The sequence below is a fragment of the Myotis daubentonii genome, chromosome 1 (genome assembly GCF_963259705.1).
Source record: "Myotis daubentonii chromosome 1, mMyoDau2.1, whole genome shotgun sequence".
Classification (NCBI taxonomy): domain Eukaryota; kingdom Metazoa; phylum Chordata; class Mammalia; order Chiroptera; family Vespertilionidae; genus Myotis; species Myotis daubentonii.
In genome coordinates, this window is record NC_081840.1 from 192,503,619 (window position 1) to 192,529,718 (window position 26,100).

At 35.5% G+C, this 26,100-nt stretch overlaps 1 protein-coding gene across 6 annotated transcripts in view; it reads left to right on the forward strand.

Moving 5' to 3' along the window:
- Positions 1 to 26,100, forward strand: part of EPHA5 (EPH receptor A5) — a 356,087-nt gene that overhangs the window by 22,795 nt on the left and 307,192 nt on the right. For all 6 annotated transcript variants that reach the window (XM_059670011.1, XM_059669975.1, XM_059670021.1 and 3 more), the window contains exon 2: positions 7,694 to 7,758. In XM_059670011.1, coding sequence (XP_059525994.1) covers positions 7,694 to 7,758 — 65 coding nt within the window. The remainder of the gene's footprint in view (positions 1 to 7,693; positions 7,759 to 26,100) is intronic.

Sequence of the window (26,100 nt, forward strand, 5' to 3'; positions counted from 1 at the left end):
CTTACATTGTCACTGAACTTAGAAGGTGAGAGAGAGTGTTTGTCCATGGGGGTTATGACAAAATGATGGGGCGGATTAGGAACTCAGAGCTACATGATTAGCTTAAGTTTTCAAGTCAGACTCCTAGGTTGTGAGCTTTACCTCAAGTAGTGTTCAGCATCCATGATTTCATGTACAAATAAAGTATATTCCTTTATGATTAGCATTTAATTCATAGCCTTTTCATTCTGTGATCACGGTATCTAATGTCCAATCTCTAAGTGAGGGCCTTGGTTTTGGAAAGCAGGGCTTATGTGTTCTCATGAAGGCCTCAAATATTGCCTTATACTTTCTTCTTTCCTTGATTTTCCTGCTGGGGCTCCGAATGGGGTTGAAAACTGTCAGTATTCTGTTGAGTCTCCATTTTGTTGAGATGATTAAATGAAAGAACATATACAAGTTGCCCAGTAGAGCAATTGACACATAGTATACACTAAGTTCCTTTCACCATATTCTTTCTTCCTCTCTTTTTTTTAAAATAAAGTTGTGCACATGGGTTGCTCAGAATTGCAAAAGAAATAGATACTTGCCCATTAATTGCCTGTGGAAATACTATTGGTCGTAGACTCTTGCCTTCAATAAAGGATGCCAGAAATCTGCATAATACCCCTAAACCTATAACATAGTTTTACCAAATTTACAAATTTCGTTCTCCAATGGGAAACACATGTACTCTTTCCCTGCACTCATTTTGTCAACTGTTCTTTGTTCCCTGCAGCAGTTGTCAAATTATAAAATTTAGCCCACAAGCAAGAAATAACATCTGTGCTGAATGGGACCATGAAGGGAGGCTGGACAGCTGTGTATCTGGGGTTTATTTCCACAGATTAGTAAAATGTGTGCCATAATTGAATCCAGTAGCTTTTTTGATATTGTTAAATGGAAATAAATAAGCAAGCATTCATCAAAATTGAACTCTATGCAAAGGGAATTTGAGTCAATGCCTTTAGAGAAATAGCATGCCATGCTGTTTGTTTCTAATCCAAATTATCCTCTTCATGTTGTGGTGGAGATCTAGCTAACATTATAACTGTTTGTTACTGTGAAGATTATGTGAAAAGCAGAAACAATATAAGAGTAAGACTATGTGTCTGGCTCTCTATCTTCATGTCATCAAGGATCATACATTTTCTCAAGGCTGACTATGGTGGGATTGACTGTCCTTGAGCTCTCTTTCAACTCTTCAAAGTCTTAAAATACATTCATCCTAATATGTCACTTTCCTGGAGAATCCAGTTTTTTTTTTTTTCTGATCTTTGTTACTAATATTAGCAAGATGTTAAGGAGAAAACAATGGCATCAAAATGATACATAGAAAGTTATGAATATTTGAAAATTATAATAATTGAATACCATATTTGAATTATTAGCTCAAACTAACCTTTAGTTGTTAGGATGTGGAAAGGTGAGGACTTGGGAGTCTTCATATATATTACATATTCCGTTTTACTCATTCTGTCTTTTCCTTACCCCCATTGAATCTTAACAAAACAACAACAACAAAAATGAGTTAGCAACTCTCTGGCTTTTCTTAAAGTAAGTTATTTAAGAACTTTTTTTCTACTTGTTCATGAAAGCATTAAAATGATTAGTGTATAGTAATAAAAATACAGCATACTTAAGATTAGTTTGAATCAGTTTTATTATCTGTCATTTGGTTGGTCAGGCAATTAACTGATTTTTACTTAGTAAAAGTTCCTGTGTTCATGATTCTTTTTTTCTATATAATTTTAGGAAATTTGTAATAGACTATATATTTATTGACCTCTGTAGATTTATTTCTCCTGGAGAATCTATCTTCTTAATTACTGATTAGAATACCAACCAATATGCCCATCCTCATTGCAATTACACAGTGACTTAGGGGAAATGACCTTGAAGATTGTCTCTCAATTTAACAGTATGGCTTTATTTTAAAATATAAATAATAGAATAAAAAACGTTTTCCATAAAATTTCTATTATCTAATTAATGTCTTCCAAAGTAACTGTGGTATCACACATTTTCTCTAATTATATTCATTAGTGACTTCTCCTTGACAAGTTTTAATTAAGTTGTACAGGGAAGATCAATACTCATTGAGTATTCATTGCAATTTACAACCAGCATATATACTGTTCAGAACGATTTAATTACTGTAATTGTTGCACAGAAGATACTTAGCGACTGTTACTGTGGTAGAGGTCCAAATACATTACTGCCTTTTAAAATAAGTTTTGTGTTGGCCATCTGCATGTTCTCTTTGAAGAAGTGTCTTTTCAGCTTTTTTAATTGGAAGGTTTGTGTGGGTTTTTTGGGGTTTTTTTTGGTGTTGAGCTTTATAAGTTCTTTATAAATTTCAGATATTAACCCCTTATCAGCTATATCATTGGCAAATATATTCTTTCATTCAATGGGTTGTCTTTTCACTTTGTTGATGATTTCCTTTGATGTGCAAAAACATATGTCTAGCCAGTAGACATATGTAAAGATGCTCAATATCACTAATCATCAGAGAAATGCAGATTAAAACCACAATGAGATATCACTTCACACCTATCAGAATGTCTATCATCAATAAATCAACAAACAAGTGTTGGCTAGAATGTGAAGAAAACGACACCCTTGAACACTGCTGGTGGAAATGCAGATTGGTGCAGACACTATGGGAAAGTACTATGGAATTTTCTCATTGTATTTTAATTAAAATTAAAACTGAAACTGCCTTTTGACCCAGTAATTCCACTTTTGAGAATCTATCCAAAGAAACCTGAAACACCAATTCGAAAGAGTTTTTGCACCCCTAATGCTCATTTTAGTGTTATTTACAATAGCCAGGATTTGGAAGCAGCCTCAGTGCCCATCAGTAGATGAGTGGATAAAAAAGCTGTGTAGCCCTAGTTGGTTTGGCTCAGTGGATAGTGGGTCAGCCTGTGGACTGAACGGTCCGGGCTTGATTCTGGTCAAGGGCAGGTACCTCGTTTGCAGGCTCAGTCCCTGGCCCTGGTTGTGGTTCATGTGGGAGGCAACTAATCAATGTCTCTCTCACATGGATGTTTCTCTCTCTGTCTCTCCCACTCCCTTCCACACTTTCTAAAAATATCAATGGGAGAAACAAAATGCTGTGGTACATTTACACAATGGAATACTGCTCAGTCATGATAAAGAAGGAAGTCTTACCTTCTGCAACAGTATGGCAGAACCTGGAGAACATTATGCTAAGTGAAATAGGCCAGTCAGAGAAGGACAAGTACCATATGATTTTACTTATATGTGGAATCTAATGAACAAAATAAACTAAGAAACAAGACAGAAACAGACTCATAGATACAGAGAACAGACTGACAGCTCTCAGAAGGGAAGGGTTTGTGGGGCTGGGTGCAAAAGGTGCAGGGATTGAGCAAAGAGAAAAAACAAACAAACCTTGCAGACACTGACAACACTATGGTGGTTAGCAGAGGGAAAGGGGAATGGGGGAAGGTAGGAGAAAAAAGGGGGATGAATGGTGATGGAAGGAGATTTAGCTTGGAGTGGTAAACACACAGTACAATGTGCATATAATACATAATAGAATTGTACACCTGCAACCTATACATTTTTGTTAACCACGGTCACCCCAACAAATTCAATAAAAACTAAAAATTAATTAATTAATTAAATAAATACATTTAGTAGTGAAATTGAGAAATCAATTTCTGAAAATTTATATATATCCTAAACTTCTGGTTTTATTAACTAGCCTAAGTAGTGGGTGAAATGTAGGCAATAATATCAGTGGTATAGTGCTCTTTCATGCATGCTATCATGAATGTTGAAAAATTATGAGCACATAAATGAGAACAGCTTTATTGGTTATGTGAAAAAAAATTACAGGAGTTTGGTTATAAAAATACTGTTTTGCTAAGTGAGACTTCATATTTATTAGTTTTATTTTATTAAATTGGAGTAGTATTTTGATTCATATGGAATGCCTTCAAATATGCTAACTTTTGTTAATGAAGATGTGGAACTAGAGGTTTTATAGTACTGCATCATAGGTAGGTGGCAAGGTTTCTCAACTCTGGCACTAGTGAAATTTGAGCCACATAATTCTTTCCTGGGAGTGCAGGAGGTTTTGCTGTGCATTAAGGGATGCTTAAGGGCGGGCCTGGCTTCTTCCCATGAGATGTCAGTAGCAAAATACTCCCCCACCGTTCAGTTTAAAAAATTAATTAATTTTTTAATTAATTTTTATTAATGCATAGCTCATATACAATATTATATTAGTTTTAAATGTACAGCATAACATTTCATTCTGTACCTTAAAAAGTTACCACCACCCCACCCTCCAGTTTTGAAAGTCAAAGGCATCTCCAGACATTACCAGATGTTCATGTTGTGAACCACTGGTATGTGCTCATACAGACACGCACTCCAGACCTGCCCACAGACCAAGTGATTCATTCATAAGAAAAACGGCTCATTAGCTGTTCCAAGCATAGGCTAGGTTCCCAGGCATAAGTCAAAATAGTGTTATTTTAAGGAAATAGTACAATTCTGTGTATTTCGTGTTTTGGAGATAAGAATAGGTGTTAATTGAATATTCAGCATGAATACCTTACTGAGATGTAGGTAAGGGATGATCAGAGATGGCGTCCAGGAGAAGGCGGTTCCTGAAATATGTTTTACAGGACAAATGCAGATTTAGCAATTCAAAAAGGGAGAGAGACATTTGAGAGCAAGATCGGCATATGCAAAATTTGGAGGTATAAGAAAGCTCCCTCTCCCTATATATATATCAATATAGAGATTGATATGGTGATCTATAGATAAATAGTATGGTCATATATTGTTATATATCATAATTTTAGTTATTTCCTGGAGGCATCATATCCCATTTGCTCACAAAATTATAATATAAAAATCTGCAAGAAATTGTCTAAAACATCTAATTTTCCTCCCCCTCTCTCAATTTCAAATTTAGTAATGGTATATATAAATATATTATTTGCATTGTGAACATTATGAAATCATCTATTTCCAAGAGGAAAGCAATTTTAGACAGTAGTGGGAACATACACATATTTCCTATAGACCTGCTAATATTATCTGAAGAAAACCTTTTGACAAGATCATCATATGAAAGATAATATACATTCCTATTGTGATTATTTTCATGCATTTAATAATGTATTTCAATATTGCAAATTATCAGTAAATTGTATTAATAGCCCAGCTAATGTTTTCAGTTCCTTCATTTACTTTCACACACATATATTTTAGTCCAAAAAAGAGTAAAAATAGTAATTTAGATTAAAATTCATTTAAGTGAGGGTAACTAAGGTTAAAAAAAAATCTGGAATTCTGTTGGCAAAAACGAATATTTCAAGACCCACATATTATTAAAAGGTCTACTAGGAATGCTGTGTTCCTCATGCAGGCCGATTAGGAATTCCCAGAATTCCTATGCACACCAGTTTGCCACTGTGGTATTAAGTTCACTTTGACCGCCATCATAGTAGAAGGCCTTTAGTTTGCAGATTGTCTCTACTTTATCTAGTCTACTAGTACACAGATATTCTGTTGCTAAGTATCAAAGGTGAAATAAAGGAATAATAAAGATGAATAAATATAATGGTTTAGGTCCTGCACTACCCTGGTATTTAATCATGTCTAGACACAACCCTAAGTGTCCTAGAAAAGCCAAAATGAGAACAAGGGCATTTAAGTTTACTGTAGCCTTATTCCCATGGAAGTCAGAAAAGCCAACAACAGAATAAAAAGAGAAGAGTAGGGATCTAACTGAAAAAAAATAGATTTAGTGGAATGACTGGAGGATTTGCAAGGTCAGTGGGAGGTGGAATAGATTTTTTGTTTCTGTTGTAAACAATCATTTTAAATTATGTCAATTTCAGTTAGGTCAATTTCTTCTAAAAATAATTTCACAAATTATTTTTTTATTCTCTAAAGCCAAGTTGATGTAGGTAGACTAAAGATGACACAACCATTCTATAAATATGAACTTTTATAGTTAAAGAGCTCAGAACTTGAGGAAAATAGGCACATATAATGAATATACACATACATTATATATATGTGTGTGTGTGTGTTGAGTATATTTCTACTTTATAAAAATTTAAAATTTTTGATTTATCTTTATATTACTAATATTATAATGTATTAACGTTAGTGTATTAATATGTTTGATGTTATAAAATGATGGAAAGTGAGGGTTAAATGTACCCTTTCTATGATGTGTAGAAAATTTCTATTTAAACTATGATTTTAACTTCCTTGGTTATAATAATTTTGTTTTATATTCTCTTACAGAAATATTATAACAGCCTATTATCTATTATTCCTTTAGTACCTAGGCTTTCCTCTTGCACATAGAATCATTTTTTAAATACATTTTATTGATTTCAGAGAGGAAAGGAGAGGGAAAGAGAGATAGAAACATCAATGATGAGAGAGAATCATTGATCAGCTGCCTCCTGCAGGCCCCACACTGGGGATTAAGCCTGCAACCTGCATGGGTCCTGACTGGGAATTGAACCATGACCTCCTGGTTCATAGGTCAATGCTCAACCACTGAGCCACTTCAGTTGGGCAGAATCATTTTTTTTTTAATTACTGACATTTCAAGCTACTGGCTCTTGATTTAGTTTAAGGAAGCTCCACACCTCTGACTGGGATAACATAGTTGTTTTCCTTTTGGATCCACATGCCATGCTCCTTGAATGTGTTTTAGCTGCATAGGGAGGCCCATTTGGATTAGGCATAATAGGTTGGAAACCTAGTGATCTGTGACCCAGGTCTAAAGCATTTTGGGAACACAGTACTCTTTTAGCTGGTATAACTTGGGGGGACAGTAGATGAACTTCCCAAAATATAAACATGGTGAGTGTGTGGGATGTGGATACACATCTGTATAAATATGGTGTGGTTTTCTTTTGAAATGATGATATTCAGACTTCCACCTGGGAGTTCCAAACATTTTATGATATCTAGACATAAATGATGTCTGTCTTTCAAAAATGTAGCTGATAGTTCTGTAAGAAGCACATTGAAGGTTGTGGTCATATATAAGTAGAAGATAACTTGGAAATGCAGTGGACTCATAACTGTAACAACAGCCCTGAGAGCTGCTACAATTTCCTTGGTTTGGTTAAGGGTGTGTAGATTTATTTCTTAATTAAACTTGCAATTTGGATTACAGATTTCAGTTAATATCACAAAAATGTTGCAAGCTTGGGGATAGTTTATTGCTGTTTAATGTAAATTATTTGTTAATTGCTTCATAACAGCTTTCCGGAAGAAAATACAATACGTTCAGCTACAATTTTATGGCTTTTCCTTAATCCCAAAGCCTAGAGCTTGAAAAATCACTGCATTGTTTTTACTGTTTTCTGTGGATTTTTCATATTTTCTCTTTCTTAATTTAATTCTTTATAGTTGTTTGACAAAAAAAGCACTTAGGGTAATGACTTGTTTATATAATTTTGCTCTAAGTGTTAATTCAAAATAACTTGTTTTCTTGCATTGAAATTCTTTGTTTAAATTATAACTCTAGTATTTATCATAATGAATACTTAATCTAATTTTAGTTTTGTAGCAATATGCACTTTTAATAATATTGAAAATAGTGATTCATTTTTGTTACATTTGACTCAATTTTGTGTTCTTTCTCTTTCAGTGAATTTATTGGATTCACGTACTGTCATGGGGGACCTGGGATGGATTGCTTTTCCAAAAAATGGGGTAAGCCTTTATGAAATTTTATTAGAACTTAAGTAGACATTATGTTAAATGTCACATATGATTGAAAATCCACTGGCCATATTTGTTGTTAAGAGAGGAGGGGTGTGTGTGTGTGTGTGTGTGTGTGAAAATGGGCAGATCAGCTCTGTCTGGGAAAAGCAGGCAAATAGGGAAGGGATTTCAGTGACTGAATAACAAATACATGATTTTCCTCTCTAAGTATTTCTGTGAAGAAATGTGAAGTTACCTTAAAAATTCAGATTAAAGCAACCAACAGACTTATACAATTGATTTATCTTTAAAAAACAAGAGTTGAAAAAAATAAAAAGATTTGCTGCTGATTTGCACGTGGCATGGTTGAAGAAGAAATAGTGAAGATTGAATAGGAAATAAAATCAATTCACACACTGGGAACAATTTATTTTGTGTTTCTTCACTACATTAAGGAATGTAAATATTATAAGAAACTCCTTTAAAATTTCATTGAGATTAAAAATTTATCAGATTATTAGAAACTATCAGGGAGAACCTGGAATGGATTGCATTTATTAGGTCAGTAATCATTAAAAGGTTTTCTTTTAATTTTTGCATTTTTCTTTATTGAAAATTTTCAGAAAAAATGCTTCATTGGAAAATTGCTACAATAACAGTTGTATTTATTAGTAAATTATTTTACTGGTGGTGTGGTTGGTTGGAGTGTTGTCTTATACACAAAAGAGTTATAGGTTCTATTCTTGTTCAGGGCACATACCTAGGTTGTGGGTTCAAATCCTGTCAGGGTACCTATGATAGGGAGGCAACCAATCAATGTTTTTCTCTTATGTTGATGTTTCTCTCTCTCTCTCTCTTAAAAACAAAATAAAACAAAACAAAAAACAACCAAAACATATCTTCGATTGAGGATTTAAAAAAAAGTCTTTTGGGTAAAAATTAAGCCATTTTCTAACAATATGCATATTAATGTATTTATATGCTAATGATCTTAATAAATAGATTACATTTAAAAATATTTCATAGCTACTAGTAGATGGAAAATGAAAGCATAAGTAAAATATTGTGACATACAATTATTATTATTACACAAGAAGCATTAACTCAATTATAATAGAAAGATAAAGCATAATGTTGTTAAAATGATTGGAAAAAGACTATTTCTAATATAAAGAGATTGTATATTTTTAAGGAAATCAATGTTGCAGAAATCACATACAAAACTGAGTAAATATCTTCCAAAATTTCTAGTTGCAAGAGCCAATACAACATCAGATTTACCCCTATAGTTAAACCTTTCCTGAATAACTCTGGAATGGAAACTGGAGAAATACAAAACTAGATTCAAAGAGAATATGACATATTTTCTCAGAGTTTTCAAAAATTAATTTCAACCCAACATATCGTCCATATTATCAGATGGGGCAACTTAAAATATTTTTTGGTAGGATAACTTATTTTGTTACTTATGAAATGGAGCATAAATTGTGTGTTATAGTTTTGCATAAAGGTTAAATAAGTGGGACTGAGAATAGAGCTTGGCACAGTGTTGGCACTCAGTAAACATGCTTTCTTTGATCTTCATTTGGGGGGTTAGCATGTTTTTATTGAATTTGTTGAGGTTACATTGGTTAATAAGGTTATATAGGTTTAAAGTGTACAATTCTATAATCCATCATCTGTATACTGTATTGTGTGCTCATTACCGCAAGTCATGTTTCTTCCCATCACCATTTATCCCCCCTTTACCCTCTCCTGTCTCCCCCACCTCCATTTCCCTGTGGTAATGACCATACTGTTGTATGTCTATGGTCATTACCACAGGGAAAGGGGGGTGAGATTATGAGGGTTTTTGTTTTGTTTTGGTTTTTCTTAATCCCTTCACCTTTGACCTTCTATTCCATTTCTATCTCATACTGAGATCCACCTACCAGTCCATCAGGTTTTTGTTTGTTTTATCACTAAGTATATTTACATGAGCCCGTTGTCAGCAGTTAAAGATTGGGAAAGTTCATATAAAGTGAATTTCGAGCTTTTCTGTTTAGTTGGAAGTTTCAGAAAACGAGAGTTAGCAGCCTGTTATAATCCCCACAGCCCAGGGCTGAGGAGAGGCTGCTTTCTAAGAGAGTAAGCAATTTCTCCTGTTTGATTCAATTTCTGTCAGGTGCTCTCCACACATTTAAGTTGCAGTCTGTAATGCTGGCATATTTGTGGAGGCAATTTTTAGTATTTCACACGCATCAGGATTTTCTGTTGTTTTAGGAGGGACTTTTTTTTTTTTAATTCCACTTATTGTTACATGTTGAGATAGAGTCCTTCTAGTTTTTATTTTTATTGTTTTGACTACTTCACCTGAGTTAGGACACATCATTTAAATTTGGGCTTTAGCATGTGCTTTTTAACCATAGTAGGTGAGATGGTGTGTGTGTGTGTGTGTGTGTGTGTGTGTGTGTGTGTGTGTGTCTGCCTGCCTCATGGTAAGAAGTTGAACTCTACTCTTTTTTTTTATTCTGGACATATCTAGAAGTACTATGTTACAACAAAGTTTAATTTTATGCAAATTTAAGGCATTTATTCATTCAACAGATATGTAGCAGGCACTTGGTAAGAGCCAGTTTCTGTTCCAGGCACTGGAGTGACAACAGTGAAGAAAACAAACAAAATTTCCTGACATTCTGGAGCTTGGGACAGCATTATTTTGAAAAGGAGTAATCATAATGTTAGAATAATGTTGTAGATGACGTTCTCTATAGGCTTTTTTCTCTATATACTAGAGGCCCAGTGCATGAAACGCATGCACTCAGGGGAGGGGGGATTCCTCAGCCCAGCCTGCACCCTCTTGCAGTCAGGGAGCCCTCAGGGGATGTCCAACTGACAGCTTAGGCCCGTTCCCTGGGGTGAGCGGGCCTAATCGTCCTTCCGACATCCTTAGCACTGCTGTGGCGGTGGGAGAGGCTCCTCCACTGCCACTGTGCTTGCCAGCTGTGAGCCCAGCTCAGGGCTTCTGGCTGAGTGGCTCTCCCACTGTGGGAGTGCACAGACCATCAGGAGGCAGCTTCTGCATTGAACATTTGCCCCCTGGTGGTCAGTGCACATCATAGCGACCGGATGTTCCACTGTTCAGTCGATTTTCATATTAGCCTTTTATTATATACGATGTACAAAAGTGGTGGAGAGGAGATAGTATTTTTTCAAAGTCACTCAGGTAGTTTATGACACAACTGGAAAGAGCAAATGTATTCTATTGTATTTGGCACACGTGTCCTATCACTGTTTATCATTATCTTGCCATGAAAAACAATGCTCTCTCGTGTACATAATTCCAATTAGTACTAAAGATGACAATATAAAAAGAGAAACTTAATATTGTTTTTGTAGAAGGGAAAAATGAGGCTCTGTAAGGGTGACTTCCACAAGGTTATGCAGCTGGTAAGAGGTTGAATCCATTTCAAACCCAGGACTTTCAGGATACTGGTTGTTTTAAACCAGAGGTGAGCTCCTCTGAATGGGTAGGTCTCCAGAGACATGACCAGGTTCTGGAATGTGCCCAGATTTGTGGTTTACATAAAAGAGGAATTGGTGTAGAAGAGAAATTCACCTCAAAAAAAGTTTTCAATGAGGCAGAATGGGTCTCATTCTATCCATTGATAGATCATTAGTATTTGAAACAAATATATAACACATACATGCTCAAATATATGTTACAATTGTTATAGTGCATGTATATATTAGCTAACTACATAATTAGGTAAATAGATTGATAGATAATTAAAAGGATGAATCAACACCATGCTATATCTTTAATTTTTGTGACCTCTGTGGAGCTCAGCTTTCCTATCTGTTAAGTGGGATGGGGGGCTATTATATCATCTATCCAGCATTGTCGTTTTTAGGATAAAATAAGAAAATGAATTTGAATGCACCATGTGATTCTTAAACCACTAAAGAAATAGAAACGATGATGGTTGATAAAAAAAGCTGCTTCTATATTTCTGTTCCCAAATATAGCCAGAAACCAACATTTTGGTAGTTAAAAGTAACAATTACTCAGCTATGTCTTCAGCATTTGACTATTACATGAAATAAGTAGACTTTGAGAGATTTCATACCTGAACTTCCAAATGTGGAACTAGATTCTCTAATCTCACTTTGTATGAAATTGAGAAGAGGATTGTAAATATTTTTTTAAAATTTTTGCATAACTTGTCTTTAATTTTAAACAGTAACAAAAACAAGAAAAACATAGACTAATGCCATATAAATTGACGTAAATTATGCATAGTTACCCTCAGTTCTAAATTTCCCTGTTTATTTGAGTAAATTTTTTTTTCCTTCAGAGCACCTTTTAAAAATAATTTATATTGAAGTTCTCAAACTTTTTCAGCCTCAGTTCAAGAGGACATGATTTTAACAGTGATAGTGGTTCTGAAGAATGGAGGTAAATACTAAATAAAGAGGCATTGAGATTACATTGATTTTTGTGAGGGTTTCTATTATCATCTATTTTTATGTTTCATATAAGATATCACTTTAAAATACTCATAAATTTTGGAGCCATACTTTTTAAATTAATAGACTTTAATTTTTAGAGACATTTTAGCTTCATAGAATAATTAGCCCTGAGTATGAAGAGTTCTTATATACCACCTCAATTTACTCCTCACTCTGTTTCCACTATTATTAACATAGTAGAGGCCTGGTCCATGAAATTTGTGCATGGGGGGGGGTCCCTCAGCCTGGCCTGCACCCTCTCTAATACAGGACCCCTCAGGGGAATGTCCGACTGCCAGTTTAGGCCCAATCCCACAGTGGGACATGCCTCTTGCAATCCAGGACCGCTGGCTCCTAACCACTAGCCTGCCTGCCTGCCTGCCTGCCCCTAACTCTCTGCCTTCATTCCTTGATCACCCCTAATCACCTCTGCCTGCCTGCCTGATTGCTCTAACTGCTCCTCTGCAGTCCTGATTGCCTCTAACTTCTCCCCTGCTGGCCTAATCACCCCTAACTGCCTCTGCCTCGGCCTCGCACCTGGGACCCAGGTTTCCCTCCGCCAGCCGGCCGCAGGCACCCCGGGCCCAGGCTTCCCTCACTCTGCTGGCCGCAGGCATCTGGGACCTCGGAGTGGGCGGCTTCAGCTTCCCGGACCTCAGCTGCAGGCGCTGGCACCTGGGACCACAGGCGGGAAGCTTCACCTAGGCCTGGCTTTGTCAGGAAGGACGTCTGGAAGACATCTGGTCTAATTAGCATATTATCCTTTTATTAGTATAGATTGTAGTAGTGTGATACTGTTGTTATTTTGATAAACCAATGTGGATACATTGGTTTAATTAAATGCCTTAGTTTATATAAGAGTTCTCTTTCTGTTGTACATTCTGTGGGGTTTAAGTATATAATGACATATACTTATTATTACAGCATAATACAGATCAGTTACATGGCCCTAAAATCCCCTATGGTCCACCTATTCATCCCTTGCCTCCTTCCTCCCTCCTTCCTCTCTGACCCCTGGCAAATACTGAGATTTTTATTGTCTCTTTTTCCCCCCCGCTTCTAGAACGTCAAGTAGTTTTAATCACAGTATTAGCCTTTTCAGATTGGCTTCCTTCACTTAGCAACAGGCATTTAAGGTTCCTCCATGTCTTTTTTTGGTTTAATAGAGCATATATATTTGTCATAGACCATTTCTCTATTTTTTATACCCTATTTTGGGATTTTTGAAAGTAGCACTATCCCATAACCATAGGCAGTCCATTTCTGCAATTCTCCACTTTCCTATTAAATGACAATTGTTTAGTAGCAAACTCCATGTCTAGACTTTAGAAAAAGATAAGCAAAACCTGTAAGGTCCTAAGTATTTTCCTTAAAGGTAAAACTTACATGGAATTTAAATCCCATTTCAATTAAAATTATGAAAGTTTTTAGAATAGATGAACAAACCTCATAGTAATGCATTAGTTTGAATTTTGATTGAATCATCTGCCTGAATAAAGGTAGACCCAATAGACTTTTTCTAAAATAAGTATTTTATCACTTAGACTTGCCTCTTTTTCTTCTTCCCTTAAACTGTCAATCTCTTTTTCCATAGTTCCACCAACCTATTTGTTCACACCTTGAACATGTGTTTTTCTTCCTTCTAATTACATTAGAGTTATTTCAGTCATCATCTGGAACATTTAATATTGATTAATCTATATAGTCTAAGCATGGATATAAACAGCCTTGTTTCCTGGGCATTTTTATCAAGTGTTTTCCAGGCTTATACTGAGAATAAAATTCATGGTTATGGTTTTGGTATGAGCAGATTATGTTCTTACGTTTTAGAAATTCCACTTTTGCTCTTTTTTTCATTGGTTGTTACAAATGATCACAAGATACACCTGCCTCCTTTCCTTTGGTGGAAGAGGCCTTTTCCCTACTGAGTTCTCTGTATTTCCTGTAGCACACAATGGGCGGGCCACCACACTCCCCTGGGCATCACCTACGAGTTGTATTTCAGTTTCTGCCTTTATTTTTGCTCTATTATCTTTGTACAGCCATAGAGGATAAACATTATTTTGAGATATCTTATTATGCTGAACTTAGGCTATTGGAATCATTCATGATAATTTATTCATTTGAGAGAGATTCCAATATTGACTTAAAACATATTTGTACTAAAATGGAGACAGAGTAAGTAACCTGTTTTCTGCCCTTGGGGGAGAAAGAACAAGCAATAGTTCTGCATAGAAGATACTTGAAAACAGGAGCTGATGGCATTTCTTGCTTTATTGTCACTTTGTTCTATTTTATGATTTCTTTGAGACAGAGAACCTGTGCATTTACTTTTGAAGTTGAAAATAACTCAGGTTTAGATTATTCAACATGGACTGTGAGGATATGATGTGGGCTCTCTTGAATTCAGAAAGACAAACTGGTTGTTCTTTCTGATACTCAGATTTTGGCCAAAGTATGTGTGTGTGTGTTTGTGTGGAGGTTTTGTATGTGGCTCGTTCTTCCCAAAATTAAAGGCAAAGACTGAGGAGAACTTTTTGAACACTGCTAATTTCAAGTTTTGGTTGTGATCATGCTAAGTTTTGCTAGAATCTTATTTTGGCTTTGCTTTCTGTTGAAGAGAGGAAAGATAATGACAAGAATTGAGGCCCACATTGAACATGAAGAGGCTAATAAAGATTAAAGTAATGCTGAAGTGGGTAAAAAAAAAGAGCATATTAGTGGCTATAGAAAAGCTTTTTATTTGGACAGTGATAGAAAATTATTCTAAAGGGGATGGATATTATACTATATAATGCAAATGCCAGTATAATGAAGAACAATTCTGTTCCCAAGTACTTTGTATTCATTATTTTTTAGAAAAACAAAAAGCACATACAACCCGTGAGGTAATTAAGATAAATAATTTAAGGAATTCAAGATAGTCATTAAGCATACACTGAAGTTTAGAACAAGCGCAATTTTGCATTTAGATTTCCTACATGGAAACTTAGTAATTATGAAGAAAGTTCTCTAAAATACCAGCTTTCCTTTGGCATATGAGACAGATGTTGTATTTATTCTTTGATATTTGCAATAATATTGAATGACTTAGCAATAGTCACAGTGTATTCCTGCAGAGTAGGATTGAGATATGCAAGTGTTGTTTGTCACTCTATTTATATATTCAAACTCACTAAAAATAATGCGTTTAAAACACTTTTCCCACATTAGGAAAACTTACAAATGTAAACTGGAAAATGACCTTTACCCATGATATTCTCTTGTTAATCCCTTTTCCTTAACCTAACTGCAATTGAGTTGCTCAAGGCTCCACCCTTCAGATGACAATTTCAGTTATAGTCTTTTAGAAAAGTATGGCTCCAGGACTGACACTGTTCCTCCCTGGCAGCAGACCATACTGATTTTCCTCTCCATCCCTGTCACTGCCTACTTCTCCCAGCCATGTTATTCCTATTCATCACCTTGTCTATTCTGCACAAACACTTGATTCTTATGATCTGTTCCTTGTTTAATGGCTTTTCCCCATTAGTCTATATGAGTAACAGGGAATGTAAATGTGAACCAAGAGTCATATGCAAGTGACTGTCACTAAAGAGTCACATACCAGTTACTGTCACCTTTCCTGTCATGTTCCACACCTGTGTATACACTTGCATCAAATGGCCATTTCCCAAATAATTTCCACCTGTTTTATATTGGTTTGTAATAGTTTCCTCTTCCTCATCTACATTAATAAAAGAGAAAGATACAAATTGACCATACCTTCGCTACGCCCACCAGCCAATCAGGAGTGAGTATGCAAATTAACCCAACAAAGATGGTTGGTTAATTTGCATACACAGGAGCCAAGCGGCTGGGGGCGAGCTGCTTGCGTAGTTGCCATGGTGACAACACAGGCATTCCGCACCTCCCCAGCTGTTTGGGGCCTCTGGGCATGCGTGGGAAGGCAGAAAGGCGGCTCCAGCCAATTCGAAGGCGGTGCTGGCAGCCAGGAGAAGGAAGGCCCATTCTTGCATGAATCTTTGTGCATTGGGCCTCTAGTTAAATATATGGGGATTTTTGGGTCTCTGTCTAGATGTTTATCTGCCAAATGATATAGTCCATGTGAAATCTGGGCCTAACATGCTTTTCCTTCAGAAAAATATTCTCTGCTCTCAAAGTTATATGCACCAGTTTCCATATGTGAATATAATGATTTTTTAACTCTCTTCTTTCCATTAATTAATGAAGATGTTAAATAAAACTGGGCTTTGCAGCGGTCCCCAGGTCCAATCACCAGGTCTTTTTCTGACTGGTTTGATTGCTGTTTATCATGATCTCTCTCTCTCTCTCTCTCTCTCTCTCTCTCTCTCTCTCTCTCTCTTTCTCTCTCTCTCTCTGTGTTTAGCCCTACTCATTTCTCAGCTGTTTTCAATTCCTGTGACAGTGCTCCAAAGCAAGTCAATTTGAATTAATTTCGCTAGCAAAATGCTTTATGGTTCTGAGTACATAATCCCCCTCTCCTACAGAGAAAAAATATACTGTAATCATTCAGCATTCCTATTGATTATTTCCATTAAAGGCAGCAGGGGGAGAGAGAATGCTCAAGACTCCTCTGTGTTGGAGGTTTTTTTTGGAGGCTTTTGCTATTCATTGCCTGTTCTCTATCTTTTTTTTATGCCGCTCAGTGCTTGCATTAATGCCGAAAGTGATGGTCCAAACTGCTCAGCCTGAAATCTCTGTCCTCGGGAGCTTAGTTGTTTCCATCATTGTGATCTCACAGCCCAGCACTCTTTACTCCAAATGACCTGATTTCTCTCTTCGTAACTCCCCAATTTCTACCTCGAGTGTTTAGCACAAATTAGTTGAAATACTCCACCTCCCACTCTCCATATAATCCATCTTAATGCCACCCATTTTTAAAAGCCCAGTTGAAGTTAAACAACATGAAACCTTTCATTACCATTCAGAAGGGTGACCCCTTCCTAGGCTGAATTGCTATAGCATTTACTGTGTATTGAACACACTAACAATTAGATATGTGTAGTATTACCTATTGTTTCTGTGAACACTGAGAGCTTCTCTAATGTAAAGACCTTCGATCTTTAGTGTGAGCATGCTGCTCTATGCCTCAACTGTGAATTCACATGACTGATGGATACATAATTATGCATCTATATTTTTAGGAAGTGGTGGCTGCTGGATATAAAGACCACACAGTTTTTGCTAAAAATAGAATAGTGAAAAATACATCAAAGTTTAGATTTAAAGGTTATCATTCAGTTGGTGTCATGTAAGCCTGAGTCAAGAACACTTTAGTTATACAATTTATTTTACCAAAACACTATTACATGTTTAGCGCTGAGATTACTTTGAGAAGCAGGACACAGTTCCTGTGCTCCACTATTCAAGTAGATATATTTTGAATGCTGTCCCTTAGAGCTATAAAATATAAAACCTGCACAAACATATACACAATTCTAAGGGCCTCTCTCCATTGAGCTCAATCCAGATTCCTAATTTTCATAGACATTTGCATCCTTGTAGGCAGTGTGGTTAACATGGAGAATTTGAAAGCAGCTACTCCAGTTCAAACTTTGGCTTCACTACTTACTGCATAAAGTGTAGCATTTAGTTATAAATAAATCTATAAAAAATGTGTAATAATACTACCACTGCACAAATTTCACATAAGGATTTTAATGATATAATGAGTCAACTTAGCACAATGCTTGGCTTATTCTAAGGAGCCACTGTGATGTTGCTATTATTTTTTTGCCTTAGTTTTTGTTCTCAACTTTATTTTCCCCAAGAGGTACAATGTGACCATGATAGATGCATAAGGTCGTTATGAATTGACCATTATCTTATTCTCTTCAGTATATTTGAACTAAATTGTAGTTGAAACTTAAAGATGTGAAAATAGCCCTGGCTGGTGTGGCTCAGTTGGTTGGGCATCTTCCTGTGCCCTAAAAGGATTGCAGGTTCTACTTTTGGGGATGCCTAGGTTTCCCGCTGGATTCCCAGTAGGGGGCACGCTGGAGGCAGCTGTTCATTGTTTCTCTTTCTCTTCTTCTTTTTCTAAAAATCAGTAAAAAAATATTTTAAAAGATATGTGAAAATATACTCACTTGTTAAATAAAGCATCTAAATTTAAAAAAAAAATTGAGTGATTTTACTAAAAGTCACCTGGCACTTTTATTTTTAGCACATGTATAAAGGTTCCTAAAACAATTGTTTTCCACAATTAATAAACAATTAAAATCACATATTTCAATTTGTGAATCACAATTCACAAATCAAAACAGGAATGCAGACTAATTGTAACAAGAAGCAAAAATTCACAGTGAAGGAAGGAAACAATTATCAAAATCAAAATTATTTATAATTTTGTAGATTGGTGGGAGCTATGGATTTTTTGTCCCCACTAAAATGTATATGTTGAAATGCTAATGCCCAATGTGATGGTATTAGGATGTGGGACCTGTGGGAGATGCTTAGGTCATGAGAGTAGAGCCCTCTGGCACGGCTTAGTGCCCTTAAAAAAGAGGCTCTGGAGGGCTCGCTAGCCTTCTTCCGCTGTGTGAGGGTATAGTGAGATGTTTGTGACCTGGAAGAGAGCCCTCACCCAACCTACTGACACCCTGACCTCAAAATATCACCCTCCAGAGCTGTGAGACATACGTTTCTATTGTTTATATCTATTGCTACCCAGTCTAGGGTGTTTTTATAGTAGTTTAAACATAGAGAATAGTTAGCTTACAGAAATCAATAATAACACTCAAAAACAGTGCCATTTTGTATACATCTCTTTAACATAGAACAGGAGTACAAGGATGGCCATAACTGAATAAATATTCTTTATATTCAAAACATTGTTTTTCTGCATTTTCTCTTAAATAAGGTATGGAGAAATGTTTCATTGAAAAAATTATTAAAATAGAATGCTATGACTACAGGCCTAGTTACCAAGATGTGTTGGAACTTTGTGAGTTGTCCAGATAACTGAAGCTGATTTAGTCGGGGGTTTTTTGTTTGTTTGTTTGTTTTTTATTGTGTTAGTCAAATTTTAATTGTTTTCAAGTAACAAACTCTCTTCAGCTAGCTTAAGAGAGAGAAGGGGACTTATGGTTAACTCAAAGAACACAAGGTCTATATATTTTTTGAAATAATGAAACCAAGGAATTGAGCAAGCTTCCTTGAACCAGGCAGTAGTCACCCTTTGTCTCTCTGGTTCCTGCTTCTAACTGGCCCTTCCTTCATTCATCTCTCTAGAAGCCAGATTTCTTTACTTCATTTTGCCCATGGCTTTTCCACAATTTCCAAATACAATCTCATAATGTAAAAGAGCAACTCAGACTAACTGTGAATATTTGAAATTTCACATAGATTTTGAAGGGTAACATTTGGTTCAGTTGTACATCACTGATGGAGACATCTCTAGCTGGGTTGGGTGGGGGGATACGATCACACAGCCTAAGTGTAGCTGTAGCTGTTGGTGACTATATCTGCTATAAGAAGAGCAGCGGGCTTCATCTCAATTACTGTTTCTTAGGAATTCTGATGAAACATTTCATTAAGTATGATGTTCTTTCATATAATGAAATTAGTTTAGTTATCAAAATAATTATTAATGTGAAATATTTTATTCTGAAAATTTGCAGTGAAATGAGTTGTTTTAGTGTTTAATTTTCATCATGTCTAAAAAGCCTGATCTCTAAAAAAATATGAATTTTTTATCCAGCTTTCAATAATTTTACTTGAGTGGGCTAATTGAGTTTTTAAAAGTTTATTTGATAATATTCAATTGGTCTACATGATTTATTTAAAATCTTAGTATTTCTTGTCACACTGTTCTTAATTTTAGACTGTTGTCACTGATTTTACATCTTTTGATTATTAACATTCTTGTCTGTAACACAAATATCTCTGTGCCTTCATGCTGCTTTAACTGCATATCCTTGTCTGCATGTGGTTATTATGAGTAGGCATAAAACTAATAGCAATCATCGCATTAGCTCATTGTTTCCTTAGAGTCCAAGAAAATCACCCTTGTGATTGCTGACCTGGTTCTGAAAGTCCCTCTGCTGCACCTAATGTCAAGTCTCTTCCTTAGAAGCAAATTATAGATACCAAAAAATAGAAGCAAGAGAGGAAGGCAATCTTTACTATCGATCTTTACTATGCTTTGCTTATGTGGAATTTCCTTACATGATTACAACACTTCCAAAATGTTATTATGGATATTTAATGCCATAGATTATGCATCTGTACTTATTCAGAAAATATATATTCCAATTCAGCTTTACTGCTTCACATTTGACCTAGGACACATAATGAAAACAGTGTATGTGCTTCGTGAATGCCTAACTTAATCCTTCTTGTATCCCACTCTACATCAGACACATCAAGGCAGGGCAGCTGCCATGGTGTCAGAGAAGTTTCATTTTAAACAGTTTTGCATAGTTGGGCATGCATGGGCTTTTAGTTGATTATAACATGCAAATATGTAATAAGCCAATGTATCACTGGCTCTGCTGCGATTACAAATTATTCAAATAATGCAAGATTATTCAGTTTGTGTCACAATTCCTTCCCAGTCTGCACAATTAAAGGTATAAGGATGAGTATAATCCCGAGAGATAAAGTCATTTCATTAAACAAGCTTTCCTGGTTTACTGTTTGCTTTATTTTGATGCCAGATTGAATAATGGAATTTCTAAAAGTAATTAACAGTTGTGATAGTATATTGCATTTATATTACCATATGATTTTGGAATACTTTTACATTCTTAAAATATATATATTAAGGTTATTATGACCACTTGTAACATATATAATTTCAGTATTAATGTCAGGAAAATTAATGTGGTTCCAAAAAGTAGCATTAGTATATTAACCTGGAAGGTGAAAGGCAGGTATCATGTCATCAGATGTTGATAGCGCTTTCTAGTTAGCCACAATCATCCGCGGGGCTTGTGGCAGTATTATTGATTAGTGCACTGAAGTTCATTCCTTACAATGCTATATATTGTGTGTCTTCCTTTGAAAGTAGAAATGAGAATAAAGATACAATGTCATATATGCAAACTAGTAAAAGATTGAAGATTCTCTTATGTACCTTCTCCACATCTTCAAATGGAAAATTTAGGATAGCATTGTGAAAAATAATAATTGAACCATAGGATTTTATAGCTGGGGATCTTCATGGTATTAGACAAATGTGGTCATTGTTTTCTAGCATACTTTAAAGAGTTACCCTTTAAAGTGAATTTATATGGTGAAAACTATGAAAACTACCACCACCACAACAGTAGCAGTAAAAATGACAACGAACTATAATGATAACAACATGAGTTCACACTGAGTTAAATTTATGAGTTGTTCCAAATTTACCTCAGTTGACACATCTATTAAAAATGAATTGTTGATAATTTAATACCCATATTTTATGCTTTTATGGTTTTGACTTTGATTTAAAATCTAACTGAATAAATAATTATGATAGGTGTAAATACTCATATTAGTCCATAGTTAGAATATGTGTAAATCTCATGAAGAAAGCACATCTATGATTCTAGATGGGGTGGTCAAATTTAAGAATTGAGGTGTGAATTGATGGTTGGAGAATTTAGGCACTGCTATGGACTGAATATTCCATATGAATGCGCTTACCTCATTCATACCTTGCAATCCTAAACCTCAATGCCATGGTATTAGGAAGTGGGGTCTTTGGAAGGTAATTTGGTTAAGAGAGTAGAGCCCTCAGGATGGCATTATAAGAAGAGGTAGGGGAGAGCTTGCTTCTTCTCTTCCTCTCTGCCATATGAGCACAGAGCAATAAGGTGCCCATTTACAACCAGGAAGCAGGCCCTCAACAGACACTAGATCTGCTGGCGCCTTGACCTCCAGAGCTGTGAAAAATACATATTTGTTGTGTAAGCCACTCAGTCTATGGTGCATGAGCTAACTAAGATGTGCCAATTTCTATTTTCCTAAGAGAATAGCAAGGTATAATGTGGTCAGATACAGAAAAGGCAGCATGAAGATGGGAGAGTTCGGTCTCCTGATTAAAGAACACATTCTATAAAATGAATATGTATTTACTAAATAAGACAGACTGTTAGGATGCAGATAACTTAAGGAGAGTTAAAACTCCTGAATTGATGCCCAATATTTCCAAAAGTAATGTTTTACTAAAGATTGTTGGAAACAGAAAAACGTGTTTTAAGCCAAAGGGGTTCTATACTCAAACAAATTTGGTAAATATTAAATTAAATGGCATTAAGAAGGCTTCTCTATCTGCTATATTATACTAAGCCTTTAATAAATTAATGAGCATGCAAGTTCTCCCAAACTGTTTGATCAGGAAACATCTTACCCACTATACTTATAAAGATTTTTATTAAGAATGTCTAATGACCATAGTTTAGAAAACATTTTATTAAAACAATGAACTTGTTCTCCTTTTGAAACCTATCTTAATACAATGATTTAGAGAAATGTGAGTAAAGGAATGCTTTTTTCTCCCCTTTTTTATAATGGCATATGGAGCAGTGCCTAAAGATCACTTTCTTACACATGCCTGGAAAATTTGTCAAAGGCACCATCATAAAAATGAACTAGTCTGCCACTGGAAATTAGAGACTGTACATAGTTTCTAATATGGTGAATGGGCCACGCCAGGCTTGTTCTACAATTCTATTGCAGACATGCAGTGACCTAGACATGCAGTCTATCATTGGAGAGGATTTCAGGTCTACTTTTCTCAAAGATCAGTGACAGAAATTCCTTCTTCATTTGTATAAATTGGGAATTCAATAATCTATTTAACTCATACTCTAATTAAGTGGCTATATAATAAGAGCTAATATTTATGGTATTGTTCCTTTGTGGAACAAAGAAAGAAGCCTTATAAAATCCCACTGGAAAATCCCACTGGAAAGTTATATTGAACTACTACTAGTCTTCTAAAAAGAAATGATGTGCCCTAGCTGGTTTGGCTCGGTGGATAGAGCATCCACCTGTTGACTGAAGGGTCCTGGGTTTGATTCCAGTCAGAGGCAGGTACCTCAATTGCAGGCTCCATCCTAGGCCGTAGATGGGGTGTGTGCAATGGCAAAGGCAACCCATTGATGTGTCTCTCTCACATCTATGTTTCTCTCTGTGTGTGTCTCTTTCTCTCCCTTCCACTCTTTCTAAAAATAAAAATCAATGGGAAAATATCCTCAAGTGAGGACTAACAAAACAAACAAAACATACACACAAAAAAACAACAAAAACACAAAACCTGCTACCAAACTTACATATCGGGTTTTGGATTTTATCTGTGTCAATTGGTGATACCAAAATCAGTCTAATTATTTCTAACTGTAAATTAAATCAGTTACTAATATATTGTGAACAATTTATTATCATATAGCTACAACCACAGCAACAAGAAAACTTAAATTTACCTCACTTTTGCAGTGGCCTCCTTTTGTGAATTAAGTGAAGTAGGCCTATTACTAAGTCTTTCTAGAAAGGAGAAGTTTCACTTACCACATAGGAGAACTGGGAGAGAAATATTAAGCACTTTAAATGCTTGGTATCTTAATATTCCTGAATGTCATAGCTGGCATCATTTGATGACTAGAGAAGGTAATGATTAGCCTCCTTTATTACACACTGTAGGATTGCACCTGTCCATGAAAAGAGATGCATATGCGTCAAGTGAAACTTCATAGATGTGTGTTTTCTATATACTCATGTAAAAGACAAGTCATGCCCTAACTGGTTTGGCTCAGTGAATAGAGCGTCAGCCTGCAGACTGAAGGGTCCTGAGTTCGATTCTGATCAATGGCAGATGCCCAGGTTGTGGGCTCGATCCCCAGTAGGGAGAGTGCAGGAGGCAGCCGATCAATGACTCTCTCATCATTGATGTTTCTATCTCTCTTTCCCTCTTCCTTCCTCTCTGAAACCAATAAAAATATATTTTTTAAAAAGGACAAGTCATTTTATATATTTTATATGATAAATGGACAATTTCAGAAGATAATTCATTTTGCACAATAATTCTCTTTACGTGAATTTCTCTTCTATTATCTGTTTATTATTAGTAGATTTCCCCTACAACATAGCTCTATATATTTCTTTTATATGCAATCATTTATGTATGAGAATACATACTATAAAGCTTAACATTATAGTACCCCCTTATCCACTTATTCACCTTCTAAGACCCCCTCCACTGGATACTTGAAATCTCTGATAGTACCAAACTCTTTATATTATGTTTTTTTTCCTATATATACATACCTGTAATAAAGTTTAATTTTTAAGTAAGACATAGAAATTAATAACAAAAACTAATAATAAAATAAAACAATTATAGCATACAACTTTTATAAAAGTTATATGAATGTGGCATTATTAAGTAAAATAAGGGTTACTTGACACAGGGACTGCTTACTACAACAGTCAATCTGATAACCCAGATGACCAAAAGTGACTAATAGGCCAGTAACGTATGCAGCGTGGACATGCTGACAAAGGGATGACTCATTTCCCTGGTAGGACAGAACAAGGCAGCTGGAGATTTCATCATGCTACTTAAAACAGCATGCAATTTAACACTTATGATTGCTGATTTTGGGGATTTTTCATTTAATATTTTGGACTGAGGTTGACCATGGGGAATAAACTAGAGAAAGCAAAACAAGGGAAAACGCTGTTTTCTTAGTTATCTATATCTTAAATATCATTAATACTCTAGTTAATAAGAACCATCATACAGACTAAACTCAGAAACCTGAGGAAGCCATTTTATCTGTGCCAATGATTACTCTATAGTTGTTTTAAATGCCTATTTTGTCTATTTAAGTTATCAAAATTTAAGTTCTTTTACTGATGAAGTGATTTTCAATAGTTTGTACCCATAAAGATATCTATCTTCAACTTTATTAAAATATTATGAGCAATAAAACAGTGGGGTTTATTTTTTATGAGTTTAAAAAAATGCAGTTTTTAATAGCAATAAATGAAAGTTCTTACCCTCCTCTGTAGCAAGCATGTCACATTCTGCTGTGAATTTGTGAATTTCTAATATGAAAGGTATTGAACAATGACAAATAAACCTCAAAGCATTCAATATTAGGTTTTCAAATGTCAACAAAATTGTTTTGTATTTAAAATAATTCAATATTGTATTATATCTTATAATTATTTTATGTTCTCCTGACTTTTTACCTTATCCTGAAGAATAACAATTATTTTTATCTCTATCATTGCACATTTATACAGGTTTTTTGGTCAAATTCTGTCTTCCTAGTTTCTGATCTATGTCATGATGGTAATAGTGAAATGTTAGATTAGCTATTAGATCATGGGATTATTGTAGGTTTTTCTCCTTATTTGTTACTGATGGTGTGAATATATATGCACTTTTAGCGTTTCTAAAGCTTTAATTGGAACTTAGAAATTTTGTCAAATAAAACCTTAAACTTTCATTGTGAATTATAATAGTTGCCATAGTGCTATCAAAGCACATGGTTGTTAAAGCACAGAGTTCATTTATTTCCAGGAACCACATATTTTATATCAGAATCTTTAATGTTATTTCATTAAAAATGTTTTGTTATATTGTTCTATGACATCCTATATAATAAAGAGGGGATATGCTAATTGACCATCACATCCTCACAGGATGGTGGGGCCCACAGCCACAAGATGACGGCACCCAGTCCCCTCAGCCCCTCTGGGGGACCTCGGGTCCTCCTGCACCCCCCACTGACTGAGGCTCAGGCAAGCAGGGTTGGCCGAGCACAGGCAAGCCTCAGATGGCAGCTGCCCAGCCACCCAGGGTTGGCCCAAGGTACAGGTAAGCTGCCAATGGCGGCT